Below are 18,241 nucleotides of genomic sequence, written 5' to 3'. Positions count from 1 at the left end.
ATTACATTTGCCACCAGAGCAGAAAGGCTAAGTTGCTGATGACGCACAAGTAGCTGTCAGGGCAGGTGGCCCCAAGGGCATCTGTGACCAGGTAATACCTAAGTGTGTCTGTGGGTTGGAATCACTTATGTTCCCTGAATTATTGAAAAAGGGAGGATAATAGGGCACATTAGGAAGAGTTTGGGTGATTTGGAAAACGGAGAGCTGGTTAGGGGCAAAGGTGAGGCAGGTGCTGGCTAGCGGTGAAGTCTGTGGAGCTGAAGTGAGCCCTAGAGAATTGGTGGGCTGATGGCTGGAAAGCTGTGTGGGAGATAATGGACCCAGGATTGTGTCACTTGGGAGATGGACAAGGTGGAATCAGAATGTTAAGATGACCTGTAGGGCTGGCTACTGCTTCTCACCCTGCCCATCAAGGGACCCAGTCTCTGAACAGTAGCACTGCCCTGTCTTGTCTTGAATCCCTCCCTGAACAGATCAGCCATCTGGAGTCCCTGCTACTCTTTTGCCTGCAAGATGATCTGTCCACTCTGTGTTGAACTAAACTTCACTCTCTGCAGCATGCCCAGCTTTGGCTGCTGCCATTTGCAAGTTCTGCTTAGCCTTGCCCCTTGTACTATAAAATCCACTACTCTGTGCTTTCCCTTAGGGAGATTTCAAAATGAGAGCCCACGCCCCTGGGGGCCTGGGCTAATCTGGATGTCCATAGTGACTCTGAGTAACTGGTGATGTGGCATTTTGGTGTGCATTCTAAGCCCTAACTCAGGAGATCATTATTTGGGGGAGTTTCATAGAGAAAACACCTACGTGAGTCTCTGTTGGAACGTGTATTGGGGACAAATGAAATTCCATCTTTCCTCTAAAGGTGACTATGTTCTATTGGGGAGTCAGGCTCCATGCTGATAGTTTCAGGATGGTAGTAAATACGGGGAGGGCGAGTACAGGGCTCCTGGAGCCCAGGAGAGGGGCTCCTCTTCCAGACCCAGCATGGAATGGAAGGCAGGGTCATGGATTAGATATGTTTGTTGTTGAGTATTACTTTGAGTGTTACTTTGTGAAATATGATCCATAAAAAGGGTAAGTGCTGCCTAGCTCTATAAAGCATCCCTGTAAACTGGAACACTAGTCCCCAGGGTAGCTTTGCAGACTCACCTCCTCCCCAGCGGAGACATCGGGCAAGGTCATTTCCTGTTCCAAGAGGCAGGACAGCCACTGGTGGGTGCTGTGCAAAATTGGCCTTATCTGAAACCCATACAAAATAATGAGAGCCATATAACATGGGATTACAGAGTCTCTGGGTTATTCTGTTGTTCCTGATCTGATACTTGAATCTCTTCATAACATTCTTTGCTTGAGTATCTACCATGATGGAGAACACACTAACTTCTTAAAGCCATCAATTCTATTTGCAGTGTATTAAATTATGCCTGAGATATCATTTTGTATTTCATATTGGGATATATATCTCCCTGTAACTTGTACCTGATTATCCAAATTGCATCCTATATACCTTAAAATATTAGTTTACATGGTTTTAATCCTTAACATTAACTAGCACTTGTCCTTATTTATTTGTCAGACCAACCCTATAAGGAATTTTCCTCCTTTGTAGATGAAGGAGTGGAGGTTCACTGAGGGAAAGCAATTCCAGAACCAGGACCCAAACCTGGATTTCTGTGGCTCCAAGTCTATTCTTTTCCTCTCTTCAGTGGCTAAGCAAGTGCATAGATTAGTAAAACAGGTAGGTCTAAGACATTAGAGGATAGTGCAGCATTTGGAAAACTAAAACTTCTCACCTTAAGATGTTAAGATTTAAAAGTTTAAAAATAGTATTGCGTTAAACAAGCAAAATTTCCAGGTGTTATTTGGCACCCATATATCAGTTTATCGTTTCCACTACCTACTTTCCAGAATTGCAAATACACAAATTCTCACTCTTTCTCCCTTGATGGTTGTGAAGGAGGATTGGCCAGCACCATTAAAGAAAGCACAGCAGAGCATGTTTTTACCTGTCTACAGACCTACAGCAGCATGTTGGCTAGGCAAGGAAGGTTGAAGAGGGAGGTGTAGCCACTCAGGGGGACCCAGGGAGCATTTACACAGATTTTTGTGTCATGGTGCCCATTATAATTGGGGAGAGGGAGCCAGGTGTGGTGGCGCACGCTTGTAATCTCAGCATTCAGGAGGCTGAGACCTGGAGGATCGCGGTTCGCGGCCAGCCTCAGCTACTTACTGAGGCCCTCTGCAACGCAGCGAGACCTGGTTACAAAATAAAGAATAAAAAATAGGACAGGGGGTGTAGCTCAGAGGTCAAATGCCCCTGGGTTCCATCCCCAGACCCGCAAAAACAAAATCGGGGAGAGGGTGCTTTAGGAATCAGCAATTGAGGCTCAAGCTGGGCCTGCCATGGAAAATTAGGAAATCACAGGTCCCCCAGGCTGTTTGGTGCCAGATATTGCTGAGCTGAGGAAAGACCCAAGACTGGGTTAGCACTGAAGAGGTGAGATGGAAACTTGAGCAGGTCACATGATGAGAGCTTTTGCCTTCCTGCCTTTGAACAAGTTCTTTCCTTGCCTGGAAGGCCCTTGTTTCTTTGCCCCTTTTCTGTGGTCCCCACCTCACAGGTCTACCATCCTTATGGTGTTGAGCCTAAAAACTGTCATCTGTTCTGGTCTAGCTCTGGAATGTCCCCCAAAGGCTCATGTGTTGAAGGCTTGCTCTTCAATGTAGCAATGTTGGAGGTGAGCCACTTAGGAAAGTGATTGGATCATGAAGGCTTTGGCTTGGTCAGTGGGTTAATCCATAGATGAATTCATGGCTGATGACATTATTGGGGGTAGTGGCGACTTCTGGAGGTGAGGCCCAATTGGAGGGAGCAGGTCACTGGGGTGAGCCCTGGAAGGGTGTGTTGTCTTGTCCTTGGCCCTTTCCTCTTTCTCTCTGTGATTCCCAGCTGCCATGAGCTGAACAGCTTTCCTCCACCACACGTTTCTACCATAATGTTTTGCTTTACTTCAGACCCAGTGGAATAGAGCTGGTCAACCATGGGCTGAAAGCTTTGAAATTGAGCCAACTATAGAAATCTTTCCTTTTCTATGTTGCTTTTCTCAGGTGTTTTGTCTCAGTAATGAAAAACTAACACATTATCCTAGGTTTTTTGCCTTTCCTCACCCTCACCCATTCACACATTACTTTCTGTGTGCTGATTCCTTAAGAGATCTCCCAAGTAGTCTCCTCTTTCCATCCCTGTGGGGCCTCCTGAATGCAGATCTGATTCCTTCTCACTGATATTGTTGCAACAGCATCCTTTCTGTTCTCTCTGCCTCCATTTCTATCCTCCTAGTGTATTTTCTGCCAGGAAGGGCAATTCTTAGGTCACAGCCCCATCATAGTAGCGCACTGTTTTACTTCTTCCATGGCTCCCCATTACCCTTTAGCATGCCACACCAGACCCCAGGATCCAGGCTCTGGCTTTCTCTCTAGCCTCATCTTTCTACATGTGTGACTTCCCATTCAACTTGTTACTGCTCTTGAAATATTTTCAGTTCCAGAAATCACAAAGCTGTTGCTGCTCAGCTCAGAAGCTGTCTCTGGGAGGCCCTCCCTGCTTGCCCTGCTCTGGAAATCGTGGCTCTCCAGAGTGTTTCCTTAGCATGAGAAATGACCTCATCATACTCTCCTGAAATTGCTTACTAATTAGTTTGCTCCCTCAAGGGACTGTAGCCTCTTGGGGGAATGCACCTCATTCATCAGGTCACCTCTGTGTGCACGGATGGAGGCTACTCTGTGCCAACTGCTGATGGTGGGCCTGAAAGCCTTGGCCCAGGCAGAGACAAGATGCTCCTGGGTCTTCGTGTGCAGAATGCACATTCACATTCAGATTGAAGAGGAAGGAGCGTGGTTCTATAAAAGCCTACTGAGTCTGGCAGGTGTGCTGGTGAGGCCACGCTGTGGCTGAGATCTGAAGTAGAAGCTGGCTGAGCAAAGGCTGGAGAGCATTCCAGAGAGTCCCTTGGGGAGGGAGACTGGTATGTCCAGAGTTTGAGAGAAGCGCTAGTTGGCTGGAGTCCAGAGGGATAGGGATGGAAGAATGGCCTTAGGCTGGAAGGGTGGGTAGTGGCTGGACCACCAGGGCCCTGTGAATTATTTGAAGGGATTTTGTCTTTATCCTAAGAATAATAGGAAGCCGCTGATATGTCTTCTGCACATCATAAACCCACGGATACTCAGGAAAGACTACTCTAGCTGTGGGGGAACAGATCAGCGAGGGGACCACGGTGGGGTGGTAGAAATCACTAAACAAATGCCTAAGTATGTGCTGAATGAATGAAGGAACCATTTTGCAGTTATTCTTTATACCTCTGATGTTTTTTCTCTTTGGTCCTAGAGGGGGGAAAAAACTAACAGTTTTCTATCTCACCTGATCTTTCTGCTTTGAGCAGCTCTGTCACCTGTGTTTTCTGCAGATACATTTTGTAAAACTTTTTACCAATGCCTGCTTTCTCCTTGTGCTATAAAACGGACGGTTGAGTCTCATAGTGCCCCAGCCACCTGCCTTCATCCTCCTCCCCAAGACTCCTCCCTCCTTCTGCCAGCATCTCCTGAGGACAGGCCAGAGGTGACAGGAGAGCCAGGATTGCATGTGTGGCTGCTAAGTAGGACAGTGTCCATGGAAACCAGAGCACGCCTCCCACATGCGGGGGAGCAGCAGCTGCTGCAAGAGGCCTTCTCACCCCTCCAGAAGGTTTGCTTACAACACCTGGTGGCTCACTCACTCCCACCCCATGCCCTAGCCCAGCTCAGCGTCTGGTCCTGGCCCACCCTTGACTCCTCTTGTCCTCTCATCTCCCACCTGTTGCCTCCACCTTCCAAAGAATCAGCTCCAGTTTCCACTGTGGCCAGCCCTGGTCACCTCTTGCTTGCACACTACAGTAGCCTCCTAACTGATCTCCCTGCTCCTGCCTTTGTTTTCTATCTGTTAGGTTCCTCCTTTGCTCAGTACTACCTGTTGTCTTGGGACTCTCCCAGCATAAAAGCTGTGCTGCATGTTATAACCTACCCCCCTTACCTTTGCTCACCCTCATGCTCTTACATGAGCTCTGTTCTGGCACTGGCCTGCTTTCAACAGCCTGGCCTGCTCCCTCCTTGGGGCCTTTGCTCTCGCTCTTCCCTCTGCCTGGTCTGCTCTTCCCTTCGGCACCCATGAGGCTCATCCCTCCTGTAGATGCCCCTGCAAACAACTTCTCTGTGCTTCCTTTGTCCTCTCCCTGTTAGTTAGCATCCTCTGATGATACATATTTCACTAACTTCATTGTTGCCTGGTTCTTGCCTCTAGAAGGCAGGCTCCAGCAGGGTGGGATATTTGCCTGTTTGTTCACTGTGGTGCCTCCAGCACCTCAAGGAAGGCCTGGCACAGAGTGGGCACAGGCAGCGTTTGTGGAATGAATGATGGAACAATCGGAGCAGCCTGGGGCTCATGGCTCTGGGCGCTCCTGACTGCGATGACTGCCCTCCCTCCTTTGACTGCCTTCCTGTCTTTATGTTCCGAGTTGCAGCATTTATCTCGGTTTTCTAGGGTTAGATCTGCGTATGCTCCACTGCGCAGTTTCACAGCCAGACTCCATCACTTCTTGGGCGTGATGTGGTCCAGGTCCAGGCATGGCTGGGCTGGAACTCAGGCCTCCAGATTCCCAGCCTGGGCTTCCCTAGATCTAGGTGCACAGGACACGGCCAGCATGGCCTTTCTTTGTTTGCACTGATCTGTATTTTCCAGATGTACTTTCTGGGCTCAGGCTCCAGGTGTTCATCTCAAGGTGATCTGCCCTGGGCTATGCATCCATGCTTAGTTCTCTGGCTTCAACTCACCACATTGATCTGCCTGGAGTCCCAGTCCTGTCTTTCCCTCACCTCCGGTTCTGCTGCTGTTCCAACCCTGGCCATGGCAGACAGACATGTTTTTGAGGCAAGGCCTGAAGCTAAACTGTTATTTCTGTACTTATAGGAATCCTCCAATTGTTGTAATTTCTTATTTTTTCATCCAAAGCAGATGGACAGTATCAGTCCAAGGGTGGATTCAAGGATGAACAGGGTCTAGCTCAATTTTCTCTCTTTTTTATTGCCTTCTGCTAACGTTGAATTTACCTACTATAATTAACCAGTCAAGGCACTCCCATGCCATTCTTACCAATGCAGTCCAAAATCCAGCCAACTGTCCCATCTCCCCCGCAGGCTAGGACACGGAAGTCTGGAGTGTCACGGAAAAAGTTCAGTCTGGGAGGGAGAAGAAAGGCCACAATGGGCTTGTTACTAGGTTGTGGCTGACATTCGATACTTGTTGAGTTAGAATCTTCCTGTTCCCTGGAATTATGTAAAGACCTTGATTCTTTTGGGGGTTGAAAGGGTCATTTAACATTCTGAAACCAGAAATTACTCTGCAGTGACATTGAATATGGAGAAAAATTCCAGGGAGTCATCATGTGTAAGGAGAATCTGACTCAACATTCAACACAAACAGAAAGTGGTTTTCTAGAAATTTTATATGATTTGGGCCCAGAAATCTGCAGTTTACACATTTTAGCACCAATACAAATAATGCCTGATATTCTGACTCTGTTTCTCCTGCCCATACAGCCTCCCTTTTAAGCGAGATGCACGTAATTAGCTGGGTGTTCTTTGTGCCTTTCTGCGGCCCAGAGCTAAGTGGAAGGAGTACCTGCTTCCCCAAAAGATTTCACCCTAATTTAGAGCAGGCTCCTCATTATGGTGTTCATCAACCTCCAAGGGGTCTGTGCACAGAATTCAGACGATCATGAACTTGGAGGAGAAAATATTACATTTATCTCTTCCCTAAAGTTTGCGTTAGAATTTAGCATTCCCTTCAATTGTGCATGTAGATAAGAAACCATAGGGCTATTTACAATTCCTGTGATGGCAGCAAAATCACAGATATTTTAATATGTCTCTACAATTTCGGCATGTGTCTCATTATGTCCGTGGCTGCCTGGGATTTACGGTACTTATGAGACCAGGCTGTGGATATTACTGCTCACTGTGTTCCTAAAGCATATATAAGCCCATATCACAAATTTGTTTTTTTTAATATTTGGGATCTATTTTTCAATGTAGTTACTTCCCCTAGTAATCTTATTATTATTTCATTTTATGCATTAGGAAATATTATGCTAAGAAGGGGTCTGTAGTCTTTACTAGACTGCCAAAGGAGTTTCTGGCACAACATGGTCGAGAACCCCTGCTTTAGACAACTGTGACCCGTGGACCCCTGAGGGTGAGAACTGGGAGGCTGACGGCCAGTCCTTTCTCTCTACGCAGCCTGGTGGTCTAAGAAGACCCCTGGGGCTCTCTGAGTCACTGTGTAGGCAGAATAACTTTCCCTTCTTCTCTCTCCCTTTGGAAATCTGCTCTTCTCAGAAAGCGCATCCTGAATGGGGCTACTTTCATCTAGACAGCTTGTCTCATTATAGATGGACGTGAACATCAGAGTCCCCCCGGCCCTGGAAGTCAGCCCCTGGCTTGTCATCCATGGTAAAAACATTTTAGGATCAACAAGGTTGAGCTAGAAGATGGAATTCAAGTATTGAAATAGGATAGAAGAGAGCAGGCTGGCGAAGGCATTTGTGGGTTGCTGCTCTGGCACAAGGCTGCGCTGTCTGGCAGTAATTGACAGTCATGGTGACCATGACAGCAACCACAGCAGTCGAGGTGGCCTCTGTTTTGAAATTAGTTTTTACAATTAAATCATGGCAGGACTCAGGTTCCTTTTTCCTTTTAACCACTCTTGTTCTGCCACTTACATAAGTAACAGCTTTGTGTCAGCGAAACAGACAGGGACAGTTTCTATTTTTAGAGTCACTACTCCAGCCCCTTTGAGAAGTCTCCTTGAATCCAGAGTAGAAATGCAGGTTGAGGCTGAGGGAGAGCCCAGTTCTGCTTGGTCACATAGCGACGCCCCGGGAGTGGCCAGCAGATGGCGCCAGAGCACCGGCCCTGCAGGGGTAGAAGAAGCCCAGTCCTCCCTTCAGCCCCAGGCAGGCACCAGCAAAGCTCATCAGATCAGCCACTGCACAGGGCCAGCTCCTCCTACCAGAACTTCAGACAAGCCAAAAAGGGGCTACCACTGCTCTTCTTTCCAACCCTCTGCTGAGGAACAGGGAACAGCAATAGGCAGTAGCAGGAAGAGCCATGGGGAGCGAAACCATCTCACGACTGGAGAATCCAGAAGGAAAATGATTTCAGTAAATGGCCAACTGCTTTGACCCTGAAATGCCCCAGTAGCAGAACACAGGGAAGAGCTCTGTGTCACTGTATAGACTTCCAAACTGCTGAGTGACAGGGATAAAGCACACTTTTTAGCTGGGAGTGGTGACTCCCAGTATTTGGGAGACTGAGACAGGAGGATCACAGGTTAGAGGACAGCCTCAGCCACTTAATGAAGACTCTCAACAACCCTGCTTCAAAACAGAAAATTAAAAGGGCTGGGGGTATAGCTCAGAGATAGAATGCCTCTGGGTTCCATCCCTAGTACTGAAAAAACAAAAACAAAAACAAAGCAAAGTGAAAGGAGCAAGCAAACAAATAAGCAAAACACACTCTTTGTGCTCCCTGCTGTTGACCATGAAGACACAGCTAACACAGCTTTACAAATAGGTTCAAATAATCTATCAGCCTGCCCTTCCTGTCAATCAGATGAATGGTAAATGCAGTTTCCCCATCTTACAAAACCAAAACCTTTTTTGGGGACAAGGTAGGAGGCCACTTCTCTAACAGAGTTAGCCATAAAGGGTGGTCCTGAGCATCCGCAGGGGTCAGAGTGGGATGTGCGAAGAGGAAGAGGAAGGACATCAAATGGCAGGAAGGATGAGTTCATTAAAAAGATGACAAAGGAAGGTATTGCCTTCAGCGATTGAAAGAGGGGGAGAAGAAGTAAAGGTTGTTATCGCCGTACCCTGGAGTAGGCCCTCCATTGTCCAGGTTGAAAACTTGTTTGGGGTTGAGCAGGTAGTGGAATTTCCGAAGAATTCTATGAAAGAAAAAGAAGAGAGAAGGAAGGAAGGAGGGAGGGAAGGGAGAGAGAGAGAGAGAGAGAGAGAGAGAAGGAAAATGTCACTGTGAGAAGTCACATTGGGACAAACACCTCTGGCCCCCATCAGTGGTAGGACTGAACATTCACTTAACCCAAGATGGAGAACACTGCATGCAGACCATATATCCCAGGTTCATCTGGCACTATCCATGCCCTCACCTTGGGTCCAAGCCTGCCCCATCATCTGAGACTCTAGCCCCACCCCAGAAGCATGTTCTGGCAGAGAGCATGGCAGAGAAACCCAGAGAACAGAATGTTCATCCTAAAGCTTCTTTCTCCTTGGAGACCTTCTCCCAAATGTTCTATATGATTTGGACAGTCTAATTTGGCTCTTGATGGAGACTGTCCAAAGGCATCAAAGGATCCCCTGGGAGAGACCCCTGCAGTATCGATCAGGAGGAAATGCAGGGGAATGGAGCCAGGAGCCCTGAGAGGCAGTGACCACATATGGGCTTGGTTTCTGGGCTACAGCTTGAGACTATTTGAGTTAGCTCAGAAAGTGGGTGTTCTGTCCCTTGCACTGGGACTGGGGTCCTCATAGTTTTGGCTTTCCCCCTGTTTATTCTTATTTTCTTGGACTCCAGATCATTGTGTCATCTGCTCATTACCCTGAACTGTACAGGCCTGGAAGCTGCTCTCCTCACTCTGCTCACCGGTCTCCAGCTTTCACCAGGGGGGCATTTCCTGCCCCCTGGATGAGGAAGGCCCAGGAAGTCCTAGGCAGGTGAGTCCCACCACATCTCTTAAACCAGAAAAAAAGACTTGGGAGGCTAAGGAGGAACAGGGATTTCAGAACTCAGTCTGCCCCTCACAGGGTCTCACGGGACAGGCCTTGTGACAAGCACGGGTGAGAAAATATTGTTATTTCACTTTACAGAAGACAACACTGAAGTACAGGGTTGTCAAGTCTTGAGCCGGTGATGAAGCTGTAAGCGGTAGCACTGGGATGTGAACCTGGGTCTCCCTGTCTGCAGAGTCCACTCAGATGTGGCGGAGGGAGGAAGGGGTCCAGGTCAGGCTGTTATAGCATCTCCACTTTGCCAGAGAAGAGGACATACCTTTCTCCTTGTCTCCCTCCACTCTTGGGGTTCACCAAGACCAGCAGGGGGTGGGTCCCCGGGGTGGGGATGATCTTATACTTAAAAGGTAAAAGAAAAAGAAATTAGGTCTGCTTCATCCAACAGGGGTGTGAGATGAGAGCTGATGCTAAGACGGCTTCGGAGAGGTGGATGGGAAGCAGGCCCAGGCATGGAGGAGAGGTGGTCGGGGAGGTGGGTCTTGGTCCACTGGCTGAGTTTTCTGAAGGGCCAAGCAGCTAAGTGTTTCCAGCTTGAGTGGCCTTTAAGGAGTGTTAATGGCAATGAGGGTTTGAGGTTGGGATCAGAGATGGGGCAATGGCACTGTAGCTTCAAATTGTGCAACGATGGTGTAGCATTGTGTCCACAGCACAAGAGTAAATTCCGTGATGGGCACAGCTGAATATACTCTTAGAAGACATGGAAGTCTATTCATACACCTTAATAAAATAATGCTCATGGAGTGAAAAATTATTTCCACCTTGGCACTTTCCAAGTCCACATTTCTAGATCTAGTTTTCCGCCTCTGCTTTGGTCCTGCATTTCTCCCTGTCCAGTGGTTGTTTCAACCAAATGTTCACCATCATTGCTGCGTCCACAAGCCCCAACCTGACTCACAAACCCGGTCCTCTCTCCTCGATCCCTGCCTCTGTTAAAGGTACAGTTATTCATCTAGGTATTCAGGGAAAATCCAGATTTGCTGGGCCTTTCTCTGGGATGTCCCTTTATCTCTGGCAGCTGTCGTGGTCCCCAGGACGTTTGGGCCTTTTCTTCCCCAGGGAAGTCCTGTGTGCTACCACCATGCTGTTTCTTCCCAGGACACCATGAGAGGCATGCCAGTCCTGCTCACACACTTTTTAATGGCACCTCATTGCCCGGAGGGTAAAATCCAGATCTTCGAGTTTGGTGATCAAGGCCTGTTATACTGCTGTCACCTCATTCCTTTAACCCTGGGCTGCAGTTCTATCTAATCTCTGAGCCCACCCTCCTGTGCACCTGCTCGCCCTGCTTTCTTCTCCTGTTCTGTGCCCTGAAATGTCCACTTCCTTTTTTGAAATCTTTTCTTTAACAAGGCAAACAAAAAGCCTTTTATCCTCAGGGCCCAATTCCAGAGCCTTCTCCTCTATAAAGTTTCCCTTGATCATTGTAACTAAAACTATTGCATTATGAGTATGTAATGTCTTTTGGAATTTCTTTTGTTGTTTATTTGTATTGTAGTTTTAAAAACTTTCTTAGGAAGCTGGGCATAGTGGCACACACTTGTAATCCCAGCGCTTGGGAGGCTGAGACAGGAGTCTCAGGTTCGAAGCCTGCCTCAGCTACTTAGTGAGGCTCTCAGCAACTTAGTTTCCAATAAAGTATAAAATAGGTCTGGGAGTATAGTCCGGAGGTAGAAAAGCCCCTGGTTTCCACCCCCAGTATCACAAGAAAAAACTTTCTTAGTTAAATGTCTCAAGACATCAACTGGATTTTAGATGCATAAGGAGCAGGGTGGGCATGTGTATAATCCTCCTACCAAGAGCCCCGTGGTACCAAGCACAAGGGCAGGCACTGGATAAATACTTGTGGATTCAGCTGAGTGACATTCAGACACAGAGATGCAGCTCTGCTCCACATTCAATATTTAATGCCAGCACTTCAAGATATCACACTAAAAATCCAGCAAATACAGTGTGCCATGTCCTTTGAAAAGAAAGTACCACTGTTTGTTGTTTTAAAGAATTTTCTCATTTGTACAAGGTGACTGTGTGACGCCCAGAAACATCTCAGAGTCTAAGGAATACACCTTTACCTCTGGGGGGTGTTTATTAGAGTGTTTACCAACCCATACAGCATGGGCCCTGATGCAGAACAAACAGATAGATGCCTGCTGTAAACAACTGGTGTAACTGTGTGTGTGTGTGTGTGTGTGTGTGTGTGTGTGTGTGTGTGTTCCACCTGACTTGCTCCCTTCTAGGTGTCTAGAACTTTCTCATCTGTTAAGGTTTCCCCATCATTATTTTATCTTACAGCACCTCTCGGAGATGGACAGTGCAGGGACTGCCACGCCCCTTTATACAAGGAAACTTAGGATCCGAGGTCAAGGAGAGGCCCTTGCTCCTTATTTCCTTTTCTAGTTCTTTGTACCTCACCAGGCTGCCTTCCTTGGGACTTCATGGAAGGCAGAAAGAAAAGATGTTCATTGAACCTGGGTGGAAAACGAGTTCTTAAACAGAGACTTAAGGATTAAGAAGAACTTTTGGATTTGGGGAGCTTCACTTTGGCAGATTGTGCTCTGGAGACAGCTCGGCAATCTTGGGAAACCCATTGTCTACTTTTGGCCACACTTTTGTTATTGTTTAGGAGGTCTGCATATTGAAGTTTTAGGTAACTTGCTCCTAAAGAGGTGATAAAGCCAATTAGACCAGCGATGGGATCAGCCAACCTCCCTTCTCACCACTTGCCTACAGTGTGGCGGTCAAAGGTAACTCCAGAGGCCGGGGTAAAGATCCTCCTGTGTGACAGAATTGATCAGATGAGAAAGCAAACGTTGAGAGACATTTCTTTAGAACCCACACCCAGCCCTCCCCAGCACATCCTAGGACCCACTTAGAATGAGCTGCTGGATGCAAGCTCATGAGATACCTGCATTACCAGGTCGCCCTTGGCTGCCACACTGCCATCAGACATCCCGCCTTGTCTGTCCTGTAAGAGAGAAAAGACACACATCTATTAAAAGAAAAATAGGAATAAGAGACTAGTTATAAAGGAACAGATCAGATGGAAACAAATGGCTGTCAACAAAGGGATTAGAAACCCAGGATAAGGAATGCATCTTTATGAGTTTCTATAGGACTCTTCAGGGCTCTGACATTGCTTGCTCTGAATTTAACCTTGAGACAAGGGCAAAGGGCAGGGGTGAGCAGATACTGAAATTGGTAAAATCTATTTGTTGACCGAGAAGCTATGAGAAACAAAGTCTTACACTCTAGCTTCTCTATTTAGCATAATTTAATGAAACAGTATTAAGTCATTGGTTTTAGTTTTGCTTGAGTTTTTAGTATTCATTATTTATTTTATTGAGGTTTGTCTAGCATTGGTAAAAGGCTCAAATCTAAATTACAGAGTTTGATAAATGTTTGCATATGTGTGACTGCCGTCTCTCCAAGAATAACCTTGCATGACTCTGATGCCCTGTTGGTTTCACCTGGCTTTTGAATTTTATGTCAGAGAATCATAGAGATGCCTCTTTTGAGTCTAGTTTCTTTTAAGCAGCATCATGTCTTTGAGATTTTCTGTTTCCTCGTTGAAACAATGTTTATTCTTTCCATTGCAATGCAGTATTCCATCACAGGAACACCGTATGCCTATATGCCTCCATTATTTACCTTATTTACTCTGGAAGGGCGATTGGTTTCCAATTAATGGCCATTTAGATGGCTTCTAGTTTTTGACTGTTATGAATAAAGTTGCTATGTACATTCTTATACATGTCTTTTAGTGAAGTAAATGCTTGAATTTTCCAGGAAGATCCCAGGAGGGTAATTGCTGGCTTTTGGAGTTAATATATTTCCAACTTAGTAGATACTTTCAAATGCTTTTCCAAAGGGGTATGTTTTTGGAGGAGATATTATTATTATTATTATTATTATTATTATTATCTTAGATTTATTTATTTATTTGCTGGTCTGGGGATGGAACCCAGGGGCATTTGAGCTACAAGCTACACCCCTTGCCCTATTTTTTTTTTTATTCTTTATTTTGAAACCGGGTCTCACTGAGTTGCAGAGGGCCTCACTAAGTACCCGAGGCTGTCTGCGAACCGCGATCCTCCAGTCTCAGCCTCCCAAATGCTGGGATTACATGCGTGTGCTACCACGCCCAGCTTTTTTAGATTTTTAAATTAGAAGCAAATCAAGCATTTGACTTGAGGCAACGTTTTTAAGATGGGAAGAGGAGAGAATTAAATTGGTGCTTGTTTAAGAGAAGTCTTCAACACTAGAGACAGAAAAAGTTTCAGGTGGAGAAAAAGAAGGCTTATTTTGTTTCTTTCAGTTCCAAAAGAGGGTGAGAAACCCCAGCAGAAACCTCAAGGTAGGGAGGATTCACGTTTGGACACAACAGAGAGGCTGACAGGGCAACTGAGGCTCTGTGAGCTGGTGCTTAGGACCAACACGCTTTCTTGGTGGGCCATTCAGGACCAAGAGTGGAACTAATAGGGTCAGAGGAGTTTTCTCTCACATCTGGCCTCTTTTAAATGCGCACTGAAAACTCAGCCCTCAAGAGTTATTGAAGAAGCCCTCTGGGGGTGTGAGGGCTTGCATGCTGCTAACACCTGAACCGTGCACCCCGAGAACCCAGAGCCTTGGCAGGGGCGGGGCACTTACCCGGGTGACAGGGCATATCGAAGTGGGCAGTAAAATATGGTCTCTGAGTTCCCCACCATCACACATTGTAGATAATTCACATTTGCGGTGAAACTGGAGGGAAAAGAGGAAACGAGAATGAGAGGAAGTGAACAAGGAAACATGAGTTATGAGGGGCTGGAAGCTGCTGGGGAGAAAGCCGCCCAGTGCCCCTGTATCCTGAAGCCTGAGGCTCTGGCAGGGTCACCCAGCGTGTGTCTGTCTATGCACGTGTGACGGTGAGGTGACATGGCTGCCACGGGCAGAGAAATGGGACCAAGAACTGCCCTGGCACAGAGGCAAAACGCCCACGAGCAGGCCTGAGGCCTGTCAGTATAGCACCCTCGTGTCGGATGTCTGTTCCCCAGGCTTAGAGACTCTGGAAGAGCAGTCTCAATGACCACACTTGCAGGAGGCTGGGAGCGGACCCTGTGGCACTGCTCTGCTTTCTGTACTCTGGTTTGGAGATGCCTCCTCGCTGAGGTTGATACCTGGTCGGGGGACACTATGTGGCCCTGAGTTGGCAGGCAGGTTGGGCAGCTGAGCGGCTGCCAGGGGTGCTCCCGATGTTTGGAACGGCTGTGGACTCGGGCATATGCCGTGGTTGGAGCCAGGGGCTGCTGTAAGGAGCGTGACTGTGGGGCAGGCATCCCTTCCTGTGATGCCTTAGGAGCAGGCATCCGAGTGCCCAGTCCCTCTCCTCCTCTGGCAATACTCCTGACCCCAGCTGACCCCCAGGTACTGGAAGTTCAGGGTCCTGCCTGCTATTCCCAGCTGCCTGGCCATGCCCGCAGTGGGCTGGCCAGCTCTTCTCTAAGCAGCTGTCATTGCCGGGGTCCTGCCACTCTCTGGGCAGCCTGCTGATTCTTTGGGAAACAAGTAGACTGAGTGCCCTGAACGGGCTCTGGGGCCCTCCTGGCCTCTCTCCCCTGGCTCTGTTCTTGGCCTCTGGTGGGATGTTCATGGCTCCTGGGCTGCAGCTTGAGTTAAAAAAGAAAAAAAAAAAAAAAGAAGCAGGGCCGCCCTGGGCACCAACCCACCGTCATCCGGCACCACACGCAGTGCCGCGCGGTGACACTCTGGTAGCACTTGATACTTTTGTGGCACCGGTCACACTTGACGGAGGAGTTCCCTTCCACCCACGCGTGCTGCATCACCTGCGGGAGGGAAGCGGAGGATACCAGGGCAGGCAGCAGAACCACAGCCCTGGGCAGGGCTGGGGGACACGGAGCGGGAAGGCCGGAGAGGGTTGTTTCCTACTTAGTGGCTGCTTATTGGATGCTGGGTCCCTCTCTGCCTAACCATCCCTGTACTAATCAAGGTAGATTAAAAAACACTTGGCCTGAAGTGTGAACCGCTCATTCACTCTGGCTGCGAGCCTCGGAGCAGCAGCTTGTTTGGCAACCCATCTCTCTGCTTTGCAGGACTCCTCACGAGTGCTGTGTTCATGGGGGCCCTTTTCTGGACAGCTGTACAGTACAGGAGAACATGGGAGGCCTTGGGCTGTAGACAAAACTGCATGGATTCACTTATTTGTGCTTCACAGCAGGGGTGACTTTGGGCCAGTTCCTGGACCTCTCTGAGTCTCAGGTCCTTCTCATAAATGGGCATGAAAAGCCCCACCCTGGGATTGTTGGAAGGATGCAATAAGACGGCACACTTGGAAGGGCCTCCCTAGAATGCTCTCCATCCTCCGAAGGTGCCTACTGTTGGGTACCCTTCCTCTCTTCCCCCTCCTCAGCCATAGCCCCTTAGAACCATCTGGGGACTTTTCTACAAGTTGCAATGCCCACCCAACTCTAGCTACATCACGGTTTCTAGGGGTGGTACCCATCATTGGTATGTTTTATGATGCTCATTTATAATGTGCAGCCAAGGTTGAGAAGAAATCTGGAAGGAGGTGAGGTAAAATGTCCAAAGGAACTAGCAAAGGTCCTGTTGTCCTGTGTTTCCTACCTGTTTCCTGGAGAGTCCAGGAAATGCCAGCCGGGCAGGCTGGGAACTTGGGAAGCAGGTAAGGATATGTTTATATGTATGTGTAAGTGCAGTTAAGTGATAGTGACTGCCCCTGCAACGCTGCCCTGGCCCCCAGGAATTCCACAGAACTGCAGGAGGGGGTGGGTATATGTGGACTCTGGGGGATGGGAGGGAATGGCACAATATTAAAAACCCATGAAATATTTAAATTATATTATCCATGTTTGTATTAAATAACAATACGCATTTTAAATTACTTAACAATTAAGTTGCTTAACGGCTTCCACCCTGAAATACTTTGGGTAGAAATTACTGCTTTAAAAGTTGTGTCATGTCACACTTCCAGGAAGATGGCGACCAAGAAAAGCGGGGCTTAAGAGCCCCACTAACAACCAGTCTCCATTACCACAAAATCAGCGCCTTTCATAGCCAGAAAACACCATCACCAGAGAAACAAAAAAATCACCAGGCTCCAGAGAGAAAGTGGACTGAGAACAGAGCTCAGAGCCACAGAGGAGATACACTGGCCTCACGCCCGAGGACGCGGCAGCAGCGCTTTACTGCCGGCGGCAGCGGCGAGTTCACCAGACAGCTACAGCAAGCCGAGGTGAGCCGCTGCAGAACAGCCAGGCGGGATTTCTTGGCACAGGGAGCATCTAAAGCTCCCAGTGGCTGAGCTCAGCACACACTGCAGAGATTCAGAGTGGAACTCAAAACCAAGAAGAAATACGCCAGCCTTACGGCCGAGGGCATAGCAGCGGCACCATATTGCCACCGGCGGCAGCAGCAGCGAATTCACTGAGTCCAGTACAGCTACTGCTGCGTACTCAAGAACAGTGAGTCAAATTGCAGGCCACAGAGGAGAAATCTCAGTACTGTACTCCCTGGGACTTGACCCAGTGGGGGAGTGGCAGTGGCAGAGATATCACACCATAGGAGAACATGCAACCTGGCACCCCCCACAGTCTAAAGCAGCCTCTATCGACTCTCTGGGTCGGAGACTCTGTGATACAACCCAGTAAAGGAGTAGTGGGGTCTGAGATAGTACTGACTCGAGATCCAGAACACCTTAAGTGAAGTCATAGTGACCCAAGGGAAGAACCCAGAGAAGGCATAAACTTCCGAAATCATGGGAAAGAGGAATAATACTGGAGCAATGAATGCCCACAACCCCACAACATCAGAACCCGATAAAACAGAAAATCAGAGATTTCTAGAAGATCAAATCAGGAAAATAACTGTAGAAATAATAGAGGTGCTTCGAAAAGAACTCAGAGAGAGCCAAAAGGAGATAAAGGATGCAATTAATGAAGTAAAGGCCTTAATTCAAAGTATAAACAACCGATTAGACCACATGGAGAACAGAATCTCGCTCTTAGAAGATGATCATTCCAAAAATGAACGCATAGTTTCTAATCTAGAAAAAAATATCCGACAGCAGGAATCTGATATTGAAGAAATATGTGTCCATTTTAAGAGAGCTAACCTAAGAATAATTGGAATAGAGGAGGGAAAAGAAAGTGAAACCAAAGGGATCAACAATCTCTTCAAGGAAGTAATAGCAGAAAATTTTCCAAACATAGAGCAAGAGGTTGATACACAGGTCCAGGAAACTTATAGAACTCCCTTTAGACAGGATCAGAGAAGAGGATCCCCACACCACATAATTGTCAAAATGACCAATGTGGAAGCCAAGCAGAGAATCT

General features: G+C 47.6%; 1 protein-coding gene across 1 annotated transcript in view; it reads right to left on the bottom strand.

Annotated features, from left to right (window-relative positions):
* Positions 1–18,241, bottom strand: part of DGKG (diacylglycerol kinase gamma) — a gene marked incomplete at both ends in the record, with an annotated part of 164,082 nt that overhangs the window by 99,362 nt on the left and 46,479 nt on the right. Inside the window, 7 exon segments of the mRNA XM_080696557.1 lie at positions 1,150–1,239; positions 6,182–6,267; positions 8,960–9,034; positions 10,156–10,235; positions 12,799–12,858; positions 14,541–14,633; positions 15,599–15,715. Coding sequence (XP_080552683.1) covers positions 1,150–1,239; positions 6,182–6,267; positions 8,960–9,034; positions 10,156–10,235; positions 12,799–12,858; positions 14,541–14,633; positions 15,599–15,715 — 601 coding nt within the window.

This window comes from Muscardinus avellanarius (assembly GCF_963383645.1).
Source record: "Muscardinus avellanarius genome assembly, chromosome: 5".
Lineage (NCBI taxonomy): Eukaryota > Metazoa > Chordata > Mammalia > Rodentia > Gliridae > Muscardinus > Muscardinus avellanarius.
Note: the sequence above shows the minus strand (reverse complement) of the source record. Positions and strands in the feature narration are given on the sequence as shown.